This window comes from Solanum lycopersicum, chromosome 1 (genome assembly GCF_036512215.1).
Source record: "Solanum lycopersicum chromosome 1, SLM_r2.1".
Taxonomy (NCBI): Eukaryota; Viridiplantae; Streptophyta; class Magnoliopsida; order Solanales; family Solanaceae; genus Solanum; species Solanum lycopersicum.
The window spans coordinates 91,555,173-91,577,991 of NC_090800.1; the positions used below are offsets into that span (position 1 = coordinate 91,555,173).

General features: G+C 35.6%; 2 protein-coding genes across 2 annotated transcripts; one reads left to right on the forward strand and one right to left on the reverse strand.

The window, feature by feature from the left end:
* Window positions 1–543: 543 nt before the first annotated feature.
* LOC101265591 (B3 domain-containing protein At3g19184) lies at window positions 544–5,824 on the forward strand. Its single transcript, XM_004230736.5, has 7 exons — window positions 544–887; window positions 1,054–1,152; window positions 4,190–4,221; window positions 4,306–4,465; window positions 4,655–4,861; window positions 5,013–5,075; window positions 5,548–5,824. Exons 1-6 carry the CDS (start codon window positions 747–749, stop codon window positions 5,046–5,048), a joined length of 675 nt encoding a protein of 224 aa, XP_004230784.1. The 5' UTR covers window positions 544–746; the 3' UTR covers window positions 5,049–5,075; window positions 5,548–5,824.
* Window positions 5,825–5,906: 82 nt separating this feature from the next.
* On the reverse strand, window positions 5,907–22,210 carry LOC101265286 (uncharacterized). Its single transcript, XM_004230735.5, has 18 exons — window positions 21,866–22,210; window positions 20,881–21,054; window positions 18,357–18,538; window positions 17,071–17,176; window positions 16,783–16,859; window positions 14,985–15,072; window positions 14,493–14,682; window positions 13,695–13,821; window positions 13,221–13,301; window positions 11,496–11,597; window positions 11,303–11,398; window positions 11,037–11,111; window positions 10,389–10,508; window positions 9,264–9,392; window positions 9,011–9,088; window positions 6,543–6,629; window positions 6,274–6,360; window positions 5,907–6,166 (listed from the first exon to the last, which is right to left on the reverse strand). The coding sequence occupies exons 1-18, from the start codon at window positions 21,918–21,920 to the stop codon at window positions 6,116–6,118; spliced, it is 1,905 nt and encodes a 634-aa protein (XP_004230783.1). The 5' UTR covers window positions 21,921–22,210; the 3' UTR covers window positions 5,907–6,115.
* Window positions 22,211–22,819: the final 609 nt, after the last annotated feature.

The following is a 22,819-nucleotide window of genomic DNA, read 5'->3' on the forward strand; positions in this document are numbered from 1 at the left end:
ATATAAATAATTCTGAATAGGTAAAAGGGTTCAATAGGTACTAATCTTAGTTGAGGTGTCTAAATGAATTATGCAGACAACTTTAAGGAGTCGTCGATGACTTAAGTCAATACTCTTTACATGTCTTACAAAAACTAACTATTCATAACTTACCCCTCTCTAATTACCACTCTTAATTAAGAAATAATAATCTTTTTTTTGGAAATTTTTCTATTAATTAAATGACAATCTATTTTAAGTATTTTTCTTTATTTGGGAATTTAGATTGTTTGCTAAAAATACTAATCAGACAATAATAACAATGACCAAACAATAATTCTCAAGTTTTTTCCTAAATATTTTTACAATATTTATGGTCAAACATGTCCACAATTTCATGTCCAAACAAATTTCTTCAAATCAATTATTATACTCAGTTAAAAAAGAAAACATTATTAAAAATTATTATCTAATCAGGAAAACAAAATTTGATAAAAAAAAAAGGGTAAATTTTATCAAAAATATTTTTTTTAGATATTAGTGCAAGTATTATGTGTCTTACGTGAGAGTCTAGAGCTAGTGACATTTGAAATTCAAAATATACAGTGGAGCCAAACGAGGCATTATTATATTATATTCTCCATAAATCGAGGGTTTTAAACTACCCTTTGCAGCCTCTTTCTCCGATCATCATCTTCTTTTCCCCATCTCTCTCCTTCTACTTCCTAGTTTTGTTGAATCGTTTTCTGCTTTCTCTATCCAAAAAAATGGCGGAATTAGAGAAGAAGTTAACTTACGAAGAATGCCGATTGAAGAGAATCGAAGAGAACAAGAAGAGATGGCAAGAGCTGAAGCTAACTATGCTTGCTGAAGATGTTCACAACGCTACGAACCCTAAGCCCTCTCCTGTATGCCTCTCTTTCTCTCTCTCGTTTATGCTTGTAGTTTATGTGAATGCACCTTAAATAGAGCGGAATAGATACAGACAATGTTAACTAGTTAGGGAGTGCGGTGTAATTGATTGATCCATTTATCGTGTACTAATTCGCTTAAATGTGATTTTGGGGATTTTAGATGAAGAAGGCGAAGCCGACGGTTAGGCAGGAGGTGGATCGCTCTGCTGTGAGAAGGTCCAATCGTGTTGCGGATAAGCCTCCTCCCAACTATAAAGAAGTAAGCGATTTCCTTTCTCTCTATCTTATTAATATTTCCTTTGGACTTCCGTTTGTTCGATTTTTCCCCCGGACCTAGTATATGTTTTCCACTTATTCCGGCGTAGCTTGAACCATAAATAGGAGATAGATGTTGTTTTCCACTTAGTATCTTTCATGTATACTTTACAAGAACATTTATTATATAGCTATGTGTCTAAAGAACCATATGCAACTCAGGTGCCAAAAATCTAATTGTCACATCAGCCATTAAGTCCCATAACATTCCAGTCCAGAAACTCTACCTGGCTTAGTGGTAAACCACATCTATCTCCTATTTACGTTACTAGTTCCAAGAAAAGAATATAGTAGATAATATTTTGAATCATCCATGTTGATCATTGGGTCTTGACATGTTTGCCATCGTCATGGTAATTTTGTATCATCTATACCTGTACAGATGAAATTTTAGTGGGTGTTTGGATTGAATTATTTTAAGTAGCTTTTAGCTTTTTAATTTTTATTTTTTTTAATTTTAGTTTTGATAGTTTTGGAAATTGTGTATACGCTTTTTTTTTTATAAGCATGTAATGGAACGTTGCTCACCTAATACTTCTTTATACTTCGGGCTTTTTGTTGTATAAGCATGTAATGAAACGTTGCTCACCTAATACTTCTTTGTACTTTGGGGTGGCCCAGTGGTTTGAGCTTGGTACTTCCATGTTGGAGGTCTCAAGTTCGAAACTCCTTGCCAGTTTTAGCAAGGGATTCGCCTTCTGGGTCGAGCTCGTTGTACCAGAATTGCCTAGTGTGGGTTACCTCTCCTATATGGTTTGTGAGATATTGTATATGAGCCGAATTTTTACCCTGTGAGCATCCAAAGGATAGCTGGGGTTTCCCTTGTCATCAAAAAGAAAAAAAAGTTTATTAGTGTGTTGGGTAAATACTATGAAGGAAAATGTTTCCCCTTGAATTTGATTTCTCGGAAAACTAGTGGGTTTCTTACCTTTTTTCTATTGTTTGGTAAGTAAGCAAGAAAAGATACTATCCCTAGGACAATTACATGTTATCTAGCTAAAAAAAAATATAAAAAGAAATTTACATGTTATCAAGCAAAACACTATGGAGGTGGAATGAGATGGGGAGTGGTTGGTGAGATGGTCAAGGGATGGGGGTTCGGTGGATTAGGTGGGTGGGAGGAGATAGTAAATTTGGAATGTCATTTGTACAACTTGTTATCCCTAATTCCATTTGGAAGACATTTTTCCTCATTTTAGGAACTTGTTTTCCAACATTTTGATCAACCAATCATGGGGAAAATGATGTTTTCCTCCATACCGGACACCCTATATAGTGGGTATATATTCCTTTCATTCGTTTGGGTTGCTCTGTCATAATATACATTATAGTTGTTGACATGGAAATATCTCTTGAAAGGACAATGCATAGTTGGCCATGTGAGAACACATGTTGCGCCAATGCGGTAGATACAGTTCGACTTTCAGGATTGTTTGTCCTAGTGTTTTACTTATCGTCATATCAAAGAATAGTCGAATTGGAAATTGTTTGCGAACAAATTTGAAATACTATCCTTCATTTTCAGGTGGTGGAAGATAATCTCTCGAAAAGAAACACCTGCTTGCCATCGGATTGTTAGTTTGTAATTTTTGCATGTATGATGTTGTTGAACCCGTGGCAATCGATTCGTGAGTCATTGCGTAATTTTTCTGAAGGATCCAAATTCCTAAGTACCATGATTGGCACATTTTCTTTCAGAATTAACTTTTTTAAGGGAAGGCAAATATAGTTAACTTCCCTGTTCCCAGTCATGTTTTCTACACATTACCTGTGTGGTGGATGACCATTCGGTGTTAAAGTATTCATGCATTTTTCTTGATAGTGTCAAAACGTATAAATATTTTGCTAACTCTGGGAAATTTCTATGCCAACATCTTGTTTAGTTGATTCACATGTTCCTTTCGACTTGCTAAGTTTGCCCCATCTTTCATAAACTTTGCCAAATTGACATTTTGGTGTAGTGATGGAATATTATGATATTTAGCTTTTCCTATGTAGTAGTATCACCTTTGTGTTTGACAACCATTTCTTCTGGTATTAATATCAAACCATTCTTTAATGTTTGCTCTTCCTCGTTTTCGACACGGAGTAAGAAGTCACTGAATTTGGGATCCACCAGTGTTATTAAAGGCAAGAAGCACAAAAAATCTCTAAGGTCCATGGAGCTTTTAGTGCAATACTCAAATTAAGTGTGACTTTAATGAGAAAAGGCCCAAAGGGAGAAAAGAAATTGAAATTGAAAATAATGATTAAGTGAAATATCAATTATTTAGTGTCATTTCTTCATAAGAGGCTCATTGCTAAGGAAACACCTTCGTTGGAACCTTGATGACAACACTAAAGTGCACATAAAGAGAGGCAAAGCACTCAATACGTTTCGAGCCTTGCAAGTTTATTTTAGCTATTAGAGCCTTTAAGTGTAATGGGGAGAGTAGATTAGTATTTAAACTTTAAATTAGAGGGCTTTGCACTTTGATGTAGTATAGATATATAGATTTCTCCAAGTTCTAAGACATTCTATATGTTCTCAACATATAGAGTGTGTTCGGTATGCATGAAACTTTCAATTTTTTCATGTTCAGATAAACTAGGTCAATAAAAATGAGGAAAATGACCTCCTTAATGGTAGTACGAAAAAGTAAGTTCCATAAGTGACAATTCCACGTTAATTATGTCCTCCTTCCTCTAACACATCTCATCTTCACTGGTACTCCCTAACCCCTATCCCCACTATCCCACCCCTACATCCCCACCTCCCGTAGTGTTTGTCTAGATTATATACAAATGCTTTTAGGACAAAAATTTTTACTTACGTACTAAGCACAAGAAATAAATAGGATACCCGCTTATACTATGTTCTAGCTATATAGTATTCAATAATACTGTGCCACTTTCTGTATAGTTCTACTATGTTTCATTATTGCTTTCCCTCTACATGATATATCAATCATAGTAATGTATGTCTATCTTGATTCTGGCAGGTTCCTATTGAACCTTTGGGACGACCAAGAAGGTTTGACTCCTGAAGAATTTTTATTTTTTTTGCTGGAGTATTCAGTGATGCATTTTCAATGTGGGCTGACTTTCTGATTTACAGCTACAAGCGAAAAGATTTGTTAAATCGCGTCTATGCTGCAGACGAAGATAGGCAATATGCTATAGGAAGAGCAGAGCAGTTGCAATCAGAGTTAGATGTTGATTTCCCAAGTTTTGTGAAACCTATGCTGCAATCACATGTAACCGGAGGATTTTGGCTGGTAAGTGAAAGAAAATGATAAACTTGCTGAATGGTATTCTTTGAGAAGTTATTAAGTTTCTCACTTGGAGTTTTTCTGAAAGCTTTTAGCACTGTAAAAATTTACCACTTCTTTAAGTATGGTTGTGTCTATCCAAACTAGTTTGGGGTGAGGTAGCTTATTAATTTCAAGTATGGTTGTTCTTTATAGGGTCTTCCTGTTCATTTTTGCAAGACACATCTACCTAAACACGACGAATATATCACCTTGGTTGATGAGAATGGAGATGAATTTCAAACAAAATACCTTGCGTTGAAGACGGGCCTGAGTGGTGGATGGAGGGGGTACGCCCTTGATCATGAATTAATTGATGGTGATGCACTAGTTTTTCAGTTGGTTGCGCCAACAAGATTTAAGGTAAACTGAGAATGTTATGTACTGTCATTGCATCTTTTTTCTACAAACAAATCTATTTCTAAATACATCTGAAATATACAACTGTACTCTCTAGATTAGGACATTGCCTCAGGCTTTAAATCCTACATGTTTTCTCTATTTGGAATTTCAGGTTTACATCATAAGGGTTAATCAGGTGGAAGATTAGGAGACAAAAGATAATGAAATATATCAAGTAAGCAATTTCATCTCAAGAGATTTTTTGCTGTAGAATTTTACGTTTTCCAGTGTAGTGTAACTACAGGATTTGCAACGCGAGCGATCCATTAGGAATCCTCATTTTAATCCGCGTTGACAAATTCCCTCTGATGATTGATCGGAAACTGTGTGCCTAATCATATAAGAAAAAAGTACCACTTGTTATGTCAGGAAGTTAGCTGAGATTCTCCATGTCTAGTTCAAAGTAAAGGTCAACCGATGATTGATAGCCATTCGACTAATCTGTTATTACTGACTCATTCGAAGGCATAGATTCTCCATTTCTGTCTTACTAGCGCCTGAATCATGCTGGGCTTTTAAGTTGTTCATCTATCCTCAACATTCACACCTAGAAGAGCTTAAATCTAATTCATGATGAGGAAGAGACACTCCTCATTCTTAAATGATATTGGGTACTAATGCTTTTTCTTTTTCCGTGTGATTGGCAGGGAACAAAAATGCCATTCACCTGAGTGTGGCTTTTGGGATCACCCTTCTCTCCGTAGATGTCTAAATTATTTAGGAACCTGGAGCAAGCATCATTGTAATTATTATTGCTGCTTGACTACTCCTTTGACATTATAACTTAGTACTAATGCCGAAATATCAACCATCCGACTCGTATGGTGCAATAGTTTTTGTTCATCCTGGAGCTTATCCTTTTATTTTACAAGGTTGTATTTAGTCCTAGTTATTCATTTATTGGACATCTCTGATTTTGTCTGATATTCCCGACGGACAGCATTATGTTAACTAATATGTGTTATGAGACATCCAAATTTTACAAAACATTAAAGGGCGATTGAAATTCAAGCAGGCAATTCTGTTCTACGTAAATAGGTTGAAAATAAATACTGACACCTTACAACAAGTTTGAGTACTGTTTTACAAAACAAATACAATTCTTTTGTCATTGTACAGTGCTCCTCGGACAACAAGGCTACCATATACATTCAGAAGTGATTATTGCATCTTCAAATCTCCTTGGATCCGGATATAGTTGTTTTCCTTGTCTACTTATAGTTTTGCAGGTTGTTTAGCGTATGTCGGGTCAACACAAACGACAACCTAAGTAGTTTTTCACATCACAAAAACGGTTAATATAATAAAGAAGAGATACGGGACTTAAATCAACAACAAAAACAATAGTAATAATCAAACGCCTTCTCTCATACCTTTCCAGCACTTTTACCAGAATGAAGGTACTCAACAGCATCGGCAACTGAATGTAGGCCAACAAACTGTTTGGGATCTATAGCGACCTTCAAGACATAGATGAACAGAAAATTGTTAGTATTTCATTAGCCAAATCACTCTTTTATGTATACCAGATAAATTCATCAAGAATGAGTGGATAATAATTAGTTCTTTAACAAACCAACTCAACTTCTTCAAGCCATTGCAGTAGATAGGTTATAAATTAGATCCGCCAAAATATACCAACCTTAAGCTTTCCAGAAGAGAAAAGATTAACCAGTCTGTCCAAATGCTCTTGCCATAGGTGAGCATATTGTATCAGGAAAAATCCAGCCTGAGAACAAACTTAGCAAAAGATGATACAAATACCATGCACTTGAAAAAACATGACATCCAGACAGAGCTAAGAATGCTTCTATAAAATAGTAAAAAGAAATTAAGTAAGATGTTTAGAAGCAATACCAAAATCCTATTTAAGATCCACAAACGAGGAGTTTCTGACAACATATATCCAGATCTCCTAGGACATGAAAGAACCTTTTTTACTAACACTACTTTGGGTCAAGTTAACAATGTAGGTAGTCATCATAGTCACATCTGACCAGGATATCTCTCTATTGTCATTGAACAATATAGAAGGTTATCTACGGAGATACAACGTAACACCAAATATGGGGGAGAAAGAGGAAACCTTCTTCCTCCATTGTCGTCAAAAATCCAAATGATAAAATAGGTTTTTCACTAATCATAGAGTGATGAATTCCCTCAGAGGAAATCTTCTTTTTTGACTGACTTGCTAAAAAATTTACTAACTTCTCATTCCAAATCAATTTAAATTTTTTAAAAAATACAAAATGCAGCAGTTTATGGTACGACCAATTCAACTTTCAGCAAGAATATCCTAGGTTTTCGAAGAACAAAGAGGTCAAACTGTTAACGCTCAATGACTGAATTAGTTTAAATAGGTTACCATACGTCCACACCTGTATAGCATCCCCCTTTCTATTCATTAGTTACAACAGTTCCCCAGCTAACTTCCCTTCCTTATCTGCATATGGCTCACATGCAGTTTTCTCTTATTTTAGGGGGTCACAATCAAGATCATTACAAATAACCACCACTTGGTAATCATCCTTGAGGATGAAATGTACAATGGAAGTTTAGCTCTCATAAGGGACAACTGCCCAATTGGTTTAACCCTGAAGAAAATAGGCGACTCGTGTAGGATTCCTGTTTATGCTCTTGATCCTTCTGGCCTTCGTGATGGAGAGAGAGAGAGAGAGCTAATTTAGATTCTAGAAAAGAGATCGCAAAATGTTTGGATTATTCTGGAAGGCAGCGAAAACATATTGGAGTAATGGTTAGACAGAATGTTGATCCAAAAACAGTAAATGTGCTACTGAACTAAGCATTATGTATGCAGTTTTTCCAGAACTCGTCAGGTGAAGACTACCTACACCAATATCTGTGTTTTCATTGACGTCGGTACTCAAACCTTCACCATTCGAGGACTTTGTTCCTGTTAGAAACTATGCTAACATGATCTTCATCTCCAACAAAAAATGTACATGCTCCCAAGCTCGGTCAGCCATGGATATTTTAATAACATCAATTTCTAGTTGGATTTTTGGGAGTTGATATCCTTCTCCATGGCTGCCACTGCTGTCCAAGAAACGATACTCAGATAATATTGTCACGACCAATTCAAATGTGTAGCAAGAATCTCCTAAGGAACCATTGGAGAGGGGTCCTCAAACAGAGATCAAGTTTTTCAAAGAATGGGAGGAGAGAGCACATTTATGATATGATTCCGTTGGATTTCTTGATCATCTATACTAATGACAATAATTGACTATAGGTGGCATCTAGTAAATAAGAAATTATAATTTGATTCCCTTGAAAAATTTGAACTGGCTATGGTGATTGATGTAAAAAAAATTGCAACCTCTTTACATTCCCAGTCAGGGATTTCCTGAAGATAGGTCCAAGAGCACTTCGTTTACATCCCTCCTTCAGAATTCAGCCACTGAGGCCTCTTTATCTATTCAAAACTAAACTGGGGAACTCTTCCTCTAAATTTGCGACCTCTTTCCTTTCCCAGTCTGGGACTTCTGAAGATAGGTCCAAGAGCACTTCGTGTTCATCCCTCCTTCGGATTTCAGCCAATGTGGCCTCTTTATCAATCAAAATTGAACTAGATAACCATAACTCCGATCTAAACCAGATTTGGTTGCTGAGTTGTTGTTACCAAACATCAAATCCACTAACGAATGAGCAATCCTTGATCATCTCATAATACCTCTCCATATAATATCCTTATGCTTCCTTTCCCATAAAAACACCCACACAATCAGCACCCATATTTAGGAAAAATCAACTTCCTCCATAGTTCTTCCTCTTCACATGCGGATTCCTCACAACAACTTTCCGATGGCTTGGTTGAAGATGCATATACCTAAGCATCCTTCTCATACGGAGGAGCTATTGCCCTTTAGGCTTTACCACCATACCAAATGAAATCAAACAAACAGATTAACGTGAAGAATGTTATGCATTTATAATCAAGCATGAAAAATAAAAGTGGTAAGATCTAAAACTCATACTTTAGTTGTTCTATAACTTGAGCGAAATTCATAATTGCAATCAGCACATTCTTGATATAACACTATGTAAGGAACATATTAGATCACTGAAACAATAGACAACAAGACGTACCACCGTTTGACTTTTTGCTAGAAGCTTTTCGCATATTCCAGGGTAATTCCGAGGTTTCCAACCATGTTCTCCTTGATACTGAAACCAGAACTTAGTGAGTTGCCTTTGAAAGTCAAACTAACAAGATAGGTATGTTGAGACACCGATAGAAATTGTATTTCAAATAGATCATCACAGTAGCCAACAGGAAAGAGAAGAAAACAAGATTTAACCACCCAAAGAAGAATAAGAGAGTGCATCTTAATAAATTAACCTGAGAAATCATTCCAATGACAACAAGTCGTCCGTAGACAGCCAATGCATTCAAGCAAATGTCAAACATCTCACCACCAACGGACTCGTAGACAATATCAGCACCTTTAGGGAACTCCTCCTTTAAAACCTGGTAAAGGAAAAATATATATACAACTAATTAAAAATAGTTCTCTAATCTAAAACTAAGAAATCATATGCTTACCCATAAAATCAGAACTACCGCAAACATTGAAGAACTTGTTTCAAAAAGGGATGACAAGAAACATAAAACAGAGAAACTGCCCGAAGCTAATACTGCACTAGGTACTCATGTTTTGCTGCTAATATATCTACATAATAATGGTCAATTTGCACTCTCCACCCACCACAATGTTCAAAATTCCACTTCATGAACTTAAAACATCACAGAATCAACATTGCGTAACACTCTGTTTCCACATATTGATTTTATTTCTGTACATCTTCTGGGCCCTTTAGGAAGAAATCACAGAATCAACATTGCATAACACTCTGTTTTCACATCCTGATTTTATTTCTGTACATGTTCTTAGGAAGAAACGTTACAACAAATGAGACTTCTGTATATAAGCATAGTGTGACAAACACTCATCTCAATCAATGAGCTCTTGATTAGTGATAGTAGGAATTCAGCTCCTCAGAACATTTCTACCAATGACGGCTGGTGGAGAAGTGGACTATGATGATATTCCTTTTCAACAGTGAGTTGACAACACCAGTTGATCAATCAACAAACTAAGCCTCATTCCCAGAATTATTGGGATCAGTCAGATCAGATATACAATCCTCGTATCCATTCCACTCTATTCAGGTCCATTTCACTCAGCTATGACATGGCTTATTTTTAAGGCATTAATTAGTGATTCTGTAAAAATAGAGGTTCTCGTAAGACCCCATTCAGCAACTCTTTTCCCATTAAGGGTTTTGATATTTTTAAGAACTACCCTGAAGGGATTCCAAGCCTTTCCACAAGGACTTCTGAGGCATTACATGTATAGTGCAATGAAATAACCCTTGAATGACAAAACTAATAATATGATATTTACCCAAGATAACAGTGTGCAAGCTATAAGCACATATAGCCAGTGAGTTTGAGAAACTTAACAGCTTTTATATCTTCCACTTTGTAGTCAATGACCCGATCAACTCCCAAATCCTTAAGAAGCTTGGCCTTTTCGTAACCTCCACAAGTTGCAACTACAGTGTTTCCAGCTAATTTTGCAAGCTTTGGTAGCAAATTAAAGTTCAGAATGTGTTAGTTCTTTACCAATATGACAATGAAAAGTAACAGTACAATACATAATATAGACATAAGAAACAGGAAGAGAAGATATGACATGTATTAACACACTTCCAGAGGTGAAAACATTTGAAATGTGGAAAGGGAGAATGTAAAAAGAAAAACAGCACAACTAGAAAAAAATTTATCTAGTAGGTAAGAAGCATTCTGAAAATTAATAATTGTTCCAAGTTCCTTCATTTTTTAAGTTTAGCCTGCACAGCTAGTTTCCCATTTTCAAAAGAGGAAGACAAAAATACAAAGATATGTTGTACAATTTCACTGCAAATTTGTTTGATAAGAATGGTGTTCACTGCAAATAACTTGACGGGATTAAAAATATTATATGATAGGTCAAAAACCACTAGTTATTTTCCTTATTACATGGTAGTGAACAGTTCTCTTATCTTATATATGTTGTGGATAAGAGGCTAACTGCTCTTCTTATAGGTTTGTTTTTCTTTTAAGCTATACCTGCACTGCAAATTGTCCTGTCGCTCCTGCAGCGGCAGTCACAAGGACAACTTTTCCCGACTCCATTTGAGCAGCCTACAGAGTTCAATGGTAAATAATATAACTCAAAAAAGAATGAACTAAAACATTCATAAATCAGCCCCAACTGTTATGAAATAGAGTGCACACTGTACGTGGCATGACTATAGACAGTCCTTCACCTGAGGCAACAGAAACAGGGTAAAAAAAATTCTTCAAAGACTTGTACAAGTAAAGTTTAAATTAACCTTTTCCAAAGCAATTGATGCGGTGAGTCCAGAGGTAAGCATTGCAAGTACTTCTGGATCTGGTTTTTCTACAGGAAGGATGTGTTTGGTGGGGACCTGAATAAAGAAGCCAAATTACATAAAACTCACCAAGGAAAATGAAAGATTAGACAATTCAAATCTGATAAGAGTAAATGTGCAAAACTGCAGTTACCATGACAAATTCAGCATAACCGCCAAAAGTCATGATGGCAGCAGGCACGCCAATCTTTAAATTTCTAACACCATCACCGAGTGCAGCAATTACTCCCACAGCCTGCAGTACAGGAGGTTTAAAGTTGAGGCAAGCAAATTCAGGAGTTCAAAAAAATATACATAATGAAGAAAGCATGGAAGTACTCCAATTTAAGGAATTAAATTAGGATCAAAGTAGAAAACTGACTTTCATTCAGTACTCCGTAACACATTCAGGAACCAATTCAATCTTCCGGTATTACGACAAGTACAAGCTAATAAAACTTTAGCTCACCATCACGTGGTGAAAATGAAAGGCTAAGAAGGTAGAAATAACATAACATGACCAAAGATCACATTAACAGGAGCATCTACATCCAGGCTTTCAAACTTACAACTGAAAGCAGACTGAAGTACGGACGGTCATCTTGTGTTGAGGTTGACTGAACTCTTGCCAACTTCAGGATGAGGATATCAGGGAGGTATGATGGAATAGAATGAGAGAGTTATAGGTAAAGGAATTTGTGGTGGATGCCTCAGTTAAGAAAACGGGCTTTAAGGAGCCAACAAGTGGTGTAATGGAGGGGTGTTCATGTAGACTGGAAGGAAACTAAGGAGAAAACTAAGACGCAGACAGTTGCTTTGACTCTGTATTTTTTTTATAATCGTGGTGTCTGGACCAACTTCTCGCACCTCGACTAATTTCACGGGATACCTCCCACTAGCAACAAGTTCCAATTAAAGGACCAAACAAACATGACATTTGAAAGGATTGACACTTGAAACAATTCACCAGTCAATACTTTTAGCAAAACCTTGAAGAGACGATTTCTATTAAGATTCTTTTTGGTCAATGGAATATCATAACCTCCATCGAGTCGCAACCAACTTTTTTTGTAAAACAGAAGGAAAAAAAAATAATGCTGAAATAACTTCAGTATATGGATTGATGTGGATGGTTAAATCAGTTCTAGCTGATTAAAGCACATTACTATCCATGTCTAATAGCAGCTTCCGGAAAGCACTGCCACTTTGTTTTCTTTTTCTATTTTCCTTTTTGGATCAAGAAAAGCATCACCAATTAGTAATAAAAAATATGCAAGAAAAAAAATATAATTTGAAAGAGCTAATGCAGTAGACTCTCATCCTTGTGGTTCATTATGTTATATTTCCTAATCGAATCAAATAGGGCTACAGAGTCTCAAGTGAAAATGTGCATCAATAAAACACAGAACATGAAAAGTACCCATGAAACTAAATCAGTACAACTACAATTCATACAAACATTTTCTGCTAACTGATTGACTAAAATACAAATAGCTATGTCAAGCTTGAAGGACAATGTAGGAAACTGCTGCTCTTAATTTTTTCCAAGTCCCGGTAGATGTACCTGTGGATAGGGCATTCTTTTCCTATTGATCTGTATTCCAATCTATGATTTTTATGTATGACATTTCAGAATTATACATTTTGACACAAAATAATAAAACTGGAAGATCGCAGCAGCTATATGGTTTTCCCATGCTGCTCCCTCCAATCTCTCCTCTATATGCACACACACACATACACACATTTATAGACACATACACATAATATGTAGTGTATGCATGTCTGTGGGCACGTGCTGCATGCATTTATTCTCTCTTATAGAAAATTTCCATATTTCATCAACAAACCCAAAGAATTCAGACAGTTCTTTTTGTACCTCGAAGCCAGAATCCAGTGGAAGGAGGGAGGTGATATCTTTGCCATTTCCACTGAAATACCTCCCTGAGCTGAAGTTGACCTAATGCAAAAATGCTTCTGTCAGTGAAGAGCTTAACTGTGCGTATATGTTCAGTGGGGGGGAGGGGGGGGGGGGAATTAACTTAACTTTGTTTGTGAATGTGTAGGGTGGAGGAATTAGAGTGGGATTGCTCCAAAAGGATCTTAATAAAACCAGCTAATTACAATTTATTTTTTGAAACTGAAAAAAATAAAAAGATGTGACATTAGCCTGAACAAGGATACAAATTATCTCTTCATTCGTACAGATGAATTTGTATTTTCCAGCTACGGAACATACAAATACAGCTTGCACAGACTGCATGAGGACAGGGAACCATAAACTACTCAATTATTTATTCTGATGTCAACAAACTGATATTGTTCATTGCAGGAATGAAGAAAAAAAACTCACATCACTAGCATTCACACCAGCATAGATGACTTTTAATAGAACGTGATCTGGCTTGAGAGGCAACCTCAATTCAGTGCGCACTATTCTGGTAGCACTACGAAAATTGTGACTCAATGTGTGAACGACTCTGGGAACAACAATCAGAAGCAGGAAGTGTCAAAATCATCAGAATAACGAGGAGAACCTACGCAGAATTAATAAATTAACAAACAAAAGTAACAAATGCAAATAATGAATGAGAAAATCGTGCAACAGCACACTAGCAGCATTGGCAGTCACCAACTGCATATGTCAAAGAGAGGTTCAAGAGAAACTAGGGGTGGTAAATTCAAACCCAACCCATTTAAGTTTGGCGGGTCACTCAACCCGCCCATTAAAAATTGGATTGATACGTAAACCCAAATTACTCATGAAAAATCTTGTCAAGATATTGTTTAGAAACTTTTTTAAAAATTTTGGTATGTTATTATATATACCATAATAAAGAAAAAATAATTTTATTAGGTATTAAAATATTTTAAAAGAACAATTAATAAGACAATTAAAACTTAGTAAATATTGAATTGGGTCTTGACCCATTACCTAACCCATTTGACCCAAGCAAATTTGGGTTGGGTTGGGTTGGGCATTGACCCGTTTGTTGTCTTGACTCTTGACCCATTATGACCCGCCCAATTGCCACCCCTAGGTGGAATAATGATATTGTGATTTCTTTCTTTTCCTTCGTCCTCAACAAGGGAAAATAATCATTCATATGATCTTTCCAAGAGTAGAAGAAGAAAGCACACAATTACTAACACTTTTTCAAAACTGTGAGGAATCTGAAGATCCATTGGAACTGTAACCAAAGATTTTTTGCGTGCTTTTGAAGAGCGGAGGAGGTATTTTGCTTCTTCGGCAGGAGTTGGCCAGTACTCCATGCCCCTTCTGTTAGTAATCCAAAGACATGACCCTGCTTTACTCTCATCTCTGATTAGTTCAAAAGCACCTGTAAAAAGCAGGTATTACAGACTTTAAACCAGAAAGCTATATTCCATGATCTATGTTTTTGAAAGAAAATCTTCCCCTCATTGATTTAACTCTGTCTTGAAAGGCATACTTTTTTCATAACAATTTGAAATAATTTAATGGTGCAAATGATTTCACCAACCCCCACCCCCACCGCCAAAGAAAAGTATCAGTCACGCAGCTAACTGATTCATATCATGTGTATACGCCCAAATAAACATACCAGTTGGTATTGACAGTAAAAACATAATTTTAAGGCAACAAAAATGGAGTAAAACATACCTTCCACCACAAGTTTCATAGGGAGATACCCTCCAAATCGAGCAATAGATGAAGCAGCAGCCTTTTCTGCCAAATCAGTTTGGACAAACTGTATACGACAAGTAAACAGTAAATTCATGTCTGATGTTAACACACATCAATCATGTTATGTGCTCTTTCTTCACATCATCTTATCATGTTTGGACTATAAGGCAGTTTTCTAGTGCCCCACAAATATGATGCTTTAATTCTGAAAGCCATTTCTTAAAACTTTTGGTCAGAAAGAGCAACTTCAGTGATTCAAGGAGTCCTTTAGCCCTATTAGAGATTTTTATATCAATAGAGAATATAGACAACTTCTAGTAATTTTTATTTTATTTTGTATAATGCTGGACTGGTATGAATTTAAATGGAAAAACATGGTCAATAAAGATTCATAAAGCCAACCCAACTTGTTTGTGACTAAAGTGTAGATTATCGTTAATTGTATCATCTCTTACAAATTAAGTTTTCATATGAGGTGATCATACAATTTGTATCAGAGCCTACAGTGGTCTTGATTCAAGTATCAACACTACCCTTCATATTAAAAAAGAAGAATCCACATTCTTCCCACACGTGAAGGGGTTCAAAGAAGATATAACTAAGTATTTTAAAGTCTATCCTAGTTAAAGTATTTTAAAGTCTATCCTAGTTAAAGCCTTTAGACAAAAGGGAGTGCACAATTCACCACCCGCCTACCCACAAAAAAAAAAAAAAACTTACATTTACCTTCTTTCTTTTTGGGTATGTAAGTGTCTCACAGCCTAAGAGGTGAACCAACTCAACACCTTCTACTCAAACCCACCTTTCTTTTTGGTTAAGCAGTTCAACTTCTCAAAAGCATATTACCTCCAGTATGCCAAAGTGTTAAGAAAGGAAAGAAGTCTCAAAATTAACATTGAAGCAGAAATCTGCTTTAATAAGACCCTAGTTCCCGCTTCCACCACCCAGAATCCTTCTTGTTTAATTTATAACTATGTCTGGTTGAGAAGGATGCCAGCAAGGTCATGGTCACACTAGAAATTCTGTACAAAAACTAGACTGCTATTGATTCAAAATGCTCATCTTTTGCAAGGACAAAAAGCCTGTTGAGAAAATACAGCACATGTGGATAAAGGCCGTTTCTGATGGTGTTCAGTTTTATAAAGCATCCTGGTTTATTCAAATTCCATCCAATAAAAGCATGTCATGACCAAGCTGGTAAATAGCTCAGAGACAAATACTCCATACCTGTCAAATCAATCTTTACTTTCTTTTGTTTTAGCTTGAATATTTAACCATCTTAAATACTTCCCAAGAAATATAAATTCTTTATTAAATTTAATTCACAAAATTAAGTGTCAAATTGACAGGTTGGGGCATGACTGAGCAGGTCAAACCATGTTGTAGAAGTACAACTTATCCAATATTAAATTTCTTGAACACCGCTCAACCTTACTATTCCCCTTTCCCTTTTTGGACTTCACATATTTTAGAATCATGGAGGCAATTCATTTTGTAGTGGCTGTATATTGTCTTCTTCATCCATTTGATTTTCTTTCTTTCTCTTTTATACCATTCTTTCTCTCCATTATTCAAAGATGAGTGTTTGTTTGCATGGAGCAAACCAGTGGCGAGTGAGATGATGATACTAAGGCATGGAAGTGATAAAATAGGGGTAACAGATGCCATATATGTGCCATATCTGAGACTGAATAAAATCTCTTTAGTTGAGAGAGAGAGAGAGAGAGAGAGAGTCACTTTCTCTCTATCAACCTTATATGAAAGATCAGAGTACCTCAGGGCAGAGCACATTGATGCGGATTCCTTGGCGCTTAAAACGAGCAAGTGATCTCGTAAACATGACAACACCCCCTATAACAAAAATTGTTCTCATTACAACCAAAGGTTGTAAAGAAAAATAAATAAATAAATATGTGTTTCGTGTACTGGACCATCAGAAAATAAGAGAAGAAAACGGATGATGAAGACAGGAAATCAAGAACTAATTTATTACCAAAATGGGGTAAAAAAGGGGGCTGGTTGTAAATGATATGTCCATATGGACTAGCATAAAATATCTAACCTTTGGTGGCAGAATAGATAGGGCCTGTAAACATCGGATAGAGTCCTGAAGCAGAGCCTAGATTGATTATTACACCTGGCTTTTGAGCAGTTTGCATGGCTTGAATCTGCATAACATGCGTTTATGGTTATCTGACCATGGATGAATGAATCAGAAAGAGTTACAAAATATAGAAAACATACTTGGAACCTGTTGAACATATAAGGTGTTCTAAAAGCTAATGCATTTCATCATAAACTAAAATCTACTAATAGGAGCAAGAAGAAAATATGTAACTATATACCAACAAACTTAGCTGTCTATATGGAACACCAAGCTTTAAGAGAGGCTTAGTATAAAATAATATCACCTGATCTGGCCATTATTGTTTTTAGGAGGCTGTAAATGGAGTTTCCGCTGATTAGGGCGCAGAGTTAAGAATTTTAGGATCCAAGCAAAATAAAAACATCAGTATATCACAACTAAAGAAATTATCACATGGACAATGGTATGCGCAGCGGGTTCAATTATGCTAATATGTACGTGACAAGCATGCTTTACTTTGAAAGATTCATAACAGTACCGTGTCTCATACATTTGAAACATGCATGTCAATTGGAGTTCAAGATAAATAGTGTTAACACAGAATTATATGATCAAGTTGAAGTATTACTCCATTGACATAACCTTACAACATCCATTCCAATGCTAAATAATTTGTCTATCATGGAAAATCAGGGATCGTCTAAAGCTAGAGATTCTTTAAATCTTACACTTAACCCCTAGATGGACATTCAAGTCTCTAACAAGAACATAAAGATTCTTGACAAACATTGGATCGAATGTAAATGTAAAGATTCTCTTTTGTATAGATCTTCTACTTACATTATGCTTTGTTCGTAGTTAAGTTCGCATTGATTATGAGAGGTGATAAATCTGTTGAGGCAAATTAGGTCTACCTGATCCTCTTTTGTAACTTGCAGTTGTCATATTATCGCACCTAAAGACTGCATATGGAGTCTAATGCAACTGCACTTAACAAAAGCTCCTTATTTGCTGAATGTTCCATAGCTCAAATCCTAATTACTAATCTAATGTGCACATTTACACCTAATAGAGAGAACATCTTATATTCAAGCACAAGTAGATATCAACCTTAAGTTTCAAGAGGACAAAGAATATGAGTAAGAATATTGATAAAAGAGGAATTTTTTTTGGTTCCAATCAAGCTGCTTAACAGATGTAACATGGTAAACACTGATATCCATCAACTAGTGCAATCATAAAACAGTGAGTTAGAAATTTACCGCAAGACGAGTGCTATCTATAACTGCGACGAGGTTCACATTAACTACATGTCTCCAACTCTTAGATCCATCAGTTTGATCGTTGTGGAATTGAACATAATCGCCGATGCCTGCACTGTTAATACAGATATCTAGTCCTCCATATGTTGTACAATGCTTCTCGAAAGCAGCTTTTAGTTCTCCTGCGCAGATGTTGAAGACGCCATTTACTTATTTTAGCGGTAGGTTTTAATTTTGTAGAAAACTTACGTGATGAAAATTATGCATTAACAAACTTCCATTGCAGAAGACTTACAAATAAACAAGTAAACAACAATTATGCCTCAATCCTAAACAAGTAGAGGTGACTATATGAATCCTCACTGACCATGTCACTCCATTTTGTAGAAGACTTGATGAAAGTTATGCATCAATAGACTTCCATATATAAGGTGTGTCTTTGCATGTTGTAATCACAAGCACATTTATCCAAGCCAAAAAATCATTGCATGAATCAAGCAAAAAACTGGAAGGATTCTAATTGTCAAGGCTTTCTTTTGAATCTTGAGTCTCTTATTAGAATATGTGATCCAAAAAATTAGCATTCCTTTCTGTTAAGGCATATAATGATGGTAAGTAGTCATTTCAACGCATCAAAGTATAAAGGAAACTGAAAGAATCGGGACTTGCTCCAGATTCTATTATGATCAATGGTTCTGAAAGCCTCCAAAGATTAAGGATAGCATCTCTCTAACTTTTTTATGGGAAAAGGGACAGCCAGCATCTTATACCTGCTCAAAATTTCAACAAAAGCAATTCTGAGCACTGACTAACAGATGGTTTATAGACGAGATGTTTCAAAGTGATGGAGATTCCGTGAGGTTACTATGCTGTAATACTTCTAGATATGATTTGACCATGAAATTCTATTTCTCTCCAAACATAAACATCAGTGCGTTATATTGTACTCACCAAGTTTTAGGATAATATCCTGTGCCAAAACCCATGAAATTAGGCATCTCTAAGATGTGCCTTCATTGTTTTATAAGTCTTTACTGCACAAGAAAGGCATAAAGATTTGTCTTCTCAAACACATCGTCCAATTAAAAACAGCACTCATGCCAAGTAGATACATTCAGTAACTATGGCCAGACATAAATACTGCTGATGGATAGGCATTCCTAAGATTTTAAAAGACTGTATCAGCGACATAGATAGACAAGGCTGAGCTAAAACCTACTTGAAAATTTGGAATATGATCAAGTTGCACAATCTTTAAAAGGTTGTTGTAGCAAGAATCAATCTATTGTATCTCTAGCTCAGATTTATGCACATGACCAACATATATCGTTTATAATTTGTGGCTTTTGTTATTGGTTCTCAAATTGACAAGAATGCACCATGTTTGCTTGATCAAATTGACACTAGTTGACGAAATATATAAATATGCTAACTGTTGATAATACCAACTGACTCAAGATTGAAACTCTACTGTTTCTCTCTTTTCACACTCCTATCTCAGCCATGACCCCCTCCTCTTTCTTTCCCCATCTGACAAACTGCAAATTAGCCATGTTTTTTCACATACTTACATGATGTGCATTGTAACAAAGCTCATAAGCCAAGTCGACGAACCTTAGTAATAAAAACACCCAGCAAGATTGTTCTTGAGACAAAAAGCCCTAGAAAGTCCAGAAAGAGAAACCCCAGCCTGAAGGCTTGGTCCCCTTGAGATTAAGAATGGTGTCTGAATCAACCCCCCTCCCCTTCAGGATGTTAAATTCTCAAAACTACACAGCATTTTCATTTCACTTACAAGAGCAGTCATGAATATGTTTAGAAAATGAAAAGAATTTTCAGTAACTTTGAGAAATGACCCGAACTACACAGAAGTTTCATCTTCAAAACATGCCTAGACACAAACTGCAAATTAGCCGTGTTTTTTCACATACTTACATGATGTGCATTGTAACAGCACTCATAAGTCGAGTCAAGGAACCTTAGTAATAAAGCATCCAGCTAGATTGTTCTTAAGACAAAAGGCCCTAGCAAGTCCAGAAAGAGAAACCCCAACCTAAAGGTTTGGTCCCCTTGAGATTTGAGAATGTTGTTCGACTCACCTCCTCCTCCTCAGGATGTTAAATCCTCAAAACTACGCAGTATTTGCATTTCATTTACAAGAGCATTTATGAATATGTTTAGAAAATGAAAAGAATTTCAAGAACTTGGCCAAATGACCCAAACTACACAGAAGCTTCATCTTCATACATGGCTAGACACGAACTGCAGTGTGAGAAAGCCATTAGTCCTAAGAAGGTACAATTTTAGTGTACCACAGATAAATACACATACTTCAGGACCATCAAATAGGTGGGAGGTGTAAGGCAAGCAGAGTCCGATCATAACCGTGCATGTGCAACATTTCAAACCAACAAAAAGGAACTTCAAACTGAAGGAATATTCTGAATATTGCAGTTGATTTTTTCACTTCTCGTTCCAACCATAAGATTCATTTTGACTTGAATGACTTAAACATGTTATGTACCTGTATTAGTGACATCACTTCTGATGAACATAACAACTGGAAATTTCAATCCAGAATGGAACTCAGCGCACTCTTTCTCGGCAAGGCCTGCAACTTCTTTGCCTCTCTCTTCTGAGGAATCAACAATTGTAACAAAAACTCCCTTCTTGGCAAGAGCCAAGCATAGTGCCTTACCTGCACGTGAACCATACAGAACGCATATTAACATTTAGAAGTCTTGCTTCACAGCTTGTAGAATCTTACAAAAGTCTCTTTATAAACACATTATAGAAAGACATTTAGCTGGCTAACCCAAATATTACATTTAATGGAGCTCTTTAGGCAAGCATAACAAAAAAATTAGCTTACGAAACACAATAAAGAAAAACAGAATTGACATTCCTATTTTTTGATAAAATAAGACAAGAATTAATATTCGTATTTAAGTATTAAACTAAAGCCCTCCAACATGATTATTTAAAATCAATTGCTTGATTAATCAACTCAGTACCAGATGAGCAATTAAACATAGTTTTTACTAGTTCATTCATACATATTTACATATGATGTGTGAGTGCTTATGCATATGTGTAAACAAACATGGATATATAACCGAACCGAGCAACAACTACACCTCAGTCCCAAACAAATTGGGACATATCCGACGCAACTAATGTAACATGATTAAGGACTGATACAAAAGTTGATTGGCGGAATTATCATCCGATGATAGAGCAGGTCCAAATGCTCCAGCACGGTGTTACACACCTGTTTTCTCATTGATAGCATGATTTATTTACATTTTGTTATTAGATTCCAGACAACGAGAAACTCCCACAGCTCATAACTATATCAATTCCTCAAATTAATACACCAGTAAAGCGATTCCTTCAGTATCTATCTAATACATGTGATCGTGTAAACTTAATTTCGAGTAATAATGCAGAGCAAAATAGCAAATATAAAAAAGAGCTATGGTGAATTGAAGTTCAAAGTAATAAAATACCAATTCCGGAGGCACCGCCGGTGACCAAAGCTGATAGGCCTGGCTTGAGCTCCATGCTTCTCAACAGTCTACCGATTTGATCAACTGGTCAGTGTGAACAGGTGAGGGAAGACGGAAATGTGAGACGGCAGATTTAATTTGCTCTGTTTCAGATTTACGTGAAATCGCTTTTATAAGTCACTATCGATGGTATTGCCCATGCCTGGAATTCATCTTTCTCGAGGAAAGAGCCCGTGTGATTTTTATCTATTTTACTTGGCCGGCTTTTGTGAGGAAGATTTGATCATTTTGTTTTGGGATTAATTCAGAGATTTCTAAGTTTAATATAGAGGACGGGTTGACTTTAAGAATTATTTACTCCCTTATTTATTATATTAAATAATTTTATTTTATTTTTATAAATAAATATTATTTATCAATTAATATATCTTTTAAAATATTAAATTTAATAAAATTGAAGGATAATATAGTAATATTACTCATATCATTTATTATTTCTTTAAGAGATATATAAAGTTAATAACCAACTATACTTATTGAAAAAAAGGAAAAATTTACTTTTGACATTAATTCAAGTGGTGTTTTAAATTTCAGGATCACTCGAAATTAATTAATACTATTCTCTTTGTCTAACAATACTTGTTTATTTGCTTGACCATTTTTTAAAAAAAAACTATAAATATAACGATAATTTTACTATATCAACAATTGAATACAATAAATATATGTCTTGAAAATTGTAATAGAAAAATGACTATAATTAATGATAAAAAAAAGTTAAGAACTTTTAATGTAAAATAATCTATTGATTTCATAAAATAGCCAAGTATAATTATACATCTCAAAATAGTACAGGGGCAACCATGGTTAAATATGAAAATTTTAATTTACTTTTGAAATTAAATCACGTGATGTTTTTAATTTTGGATCACTTCAAATGAATTAGTCCATACT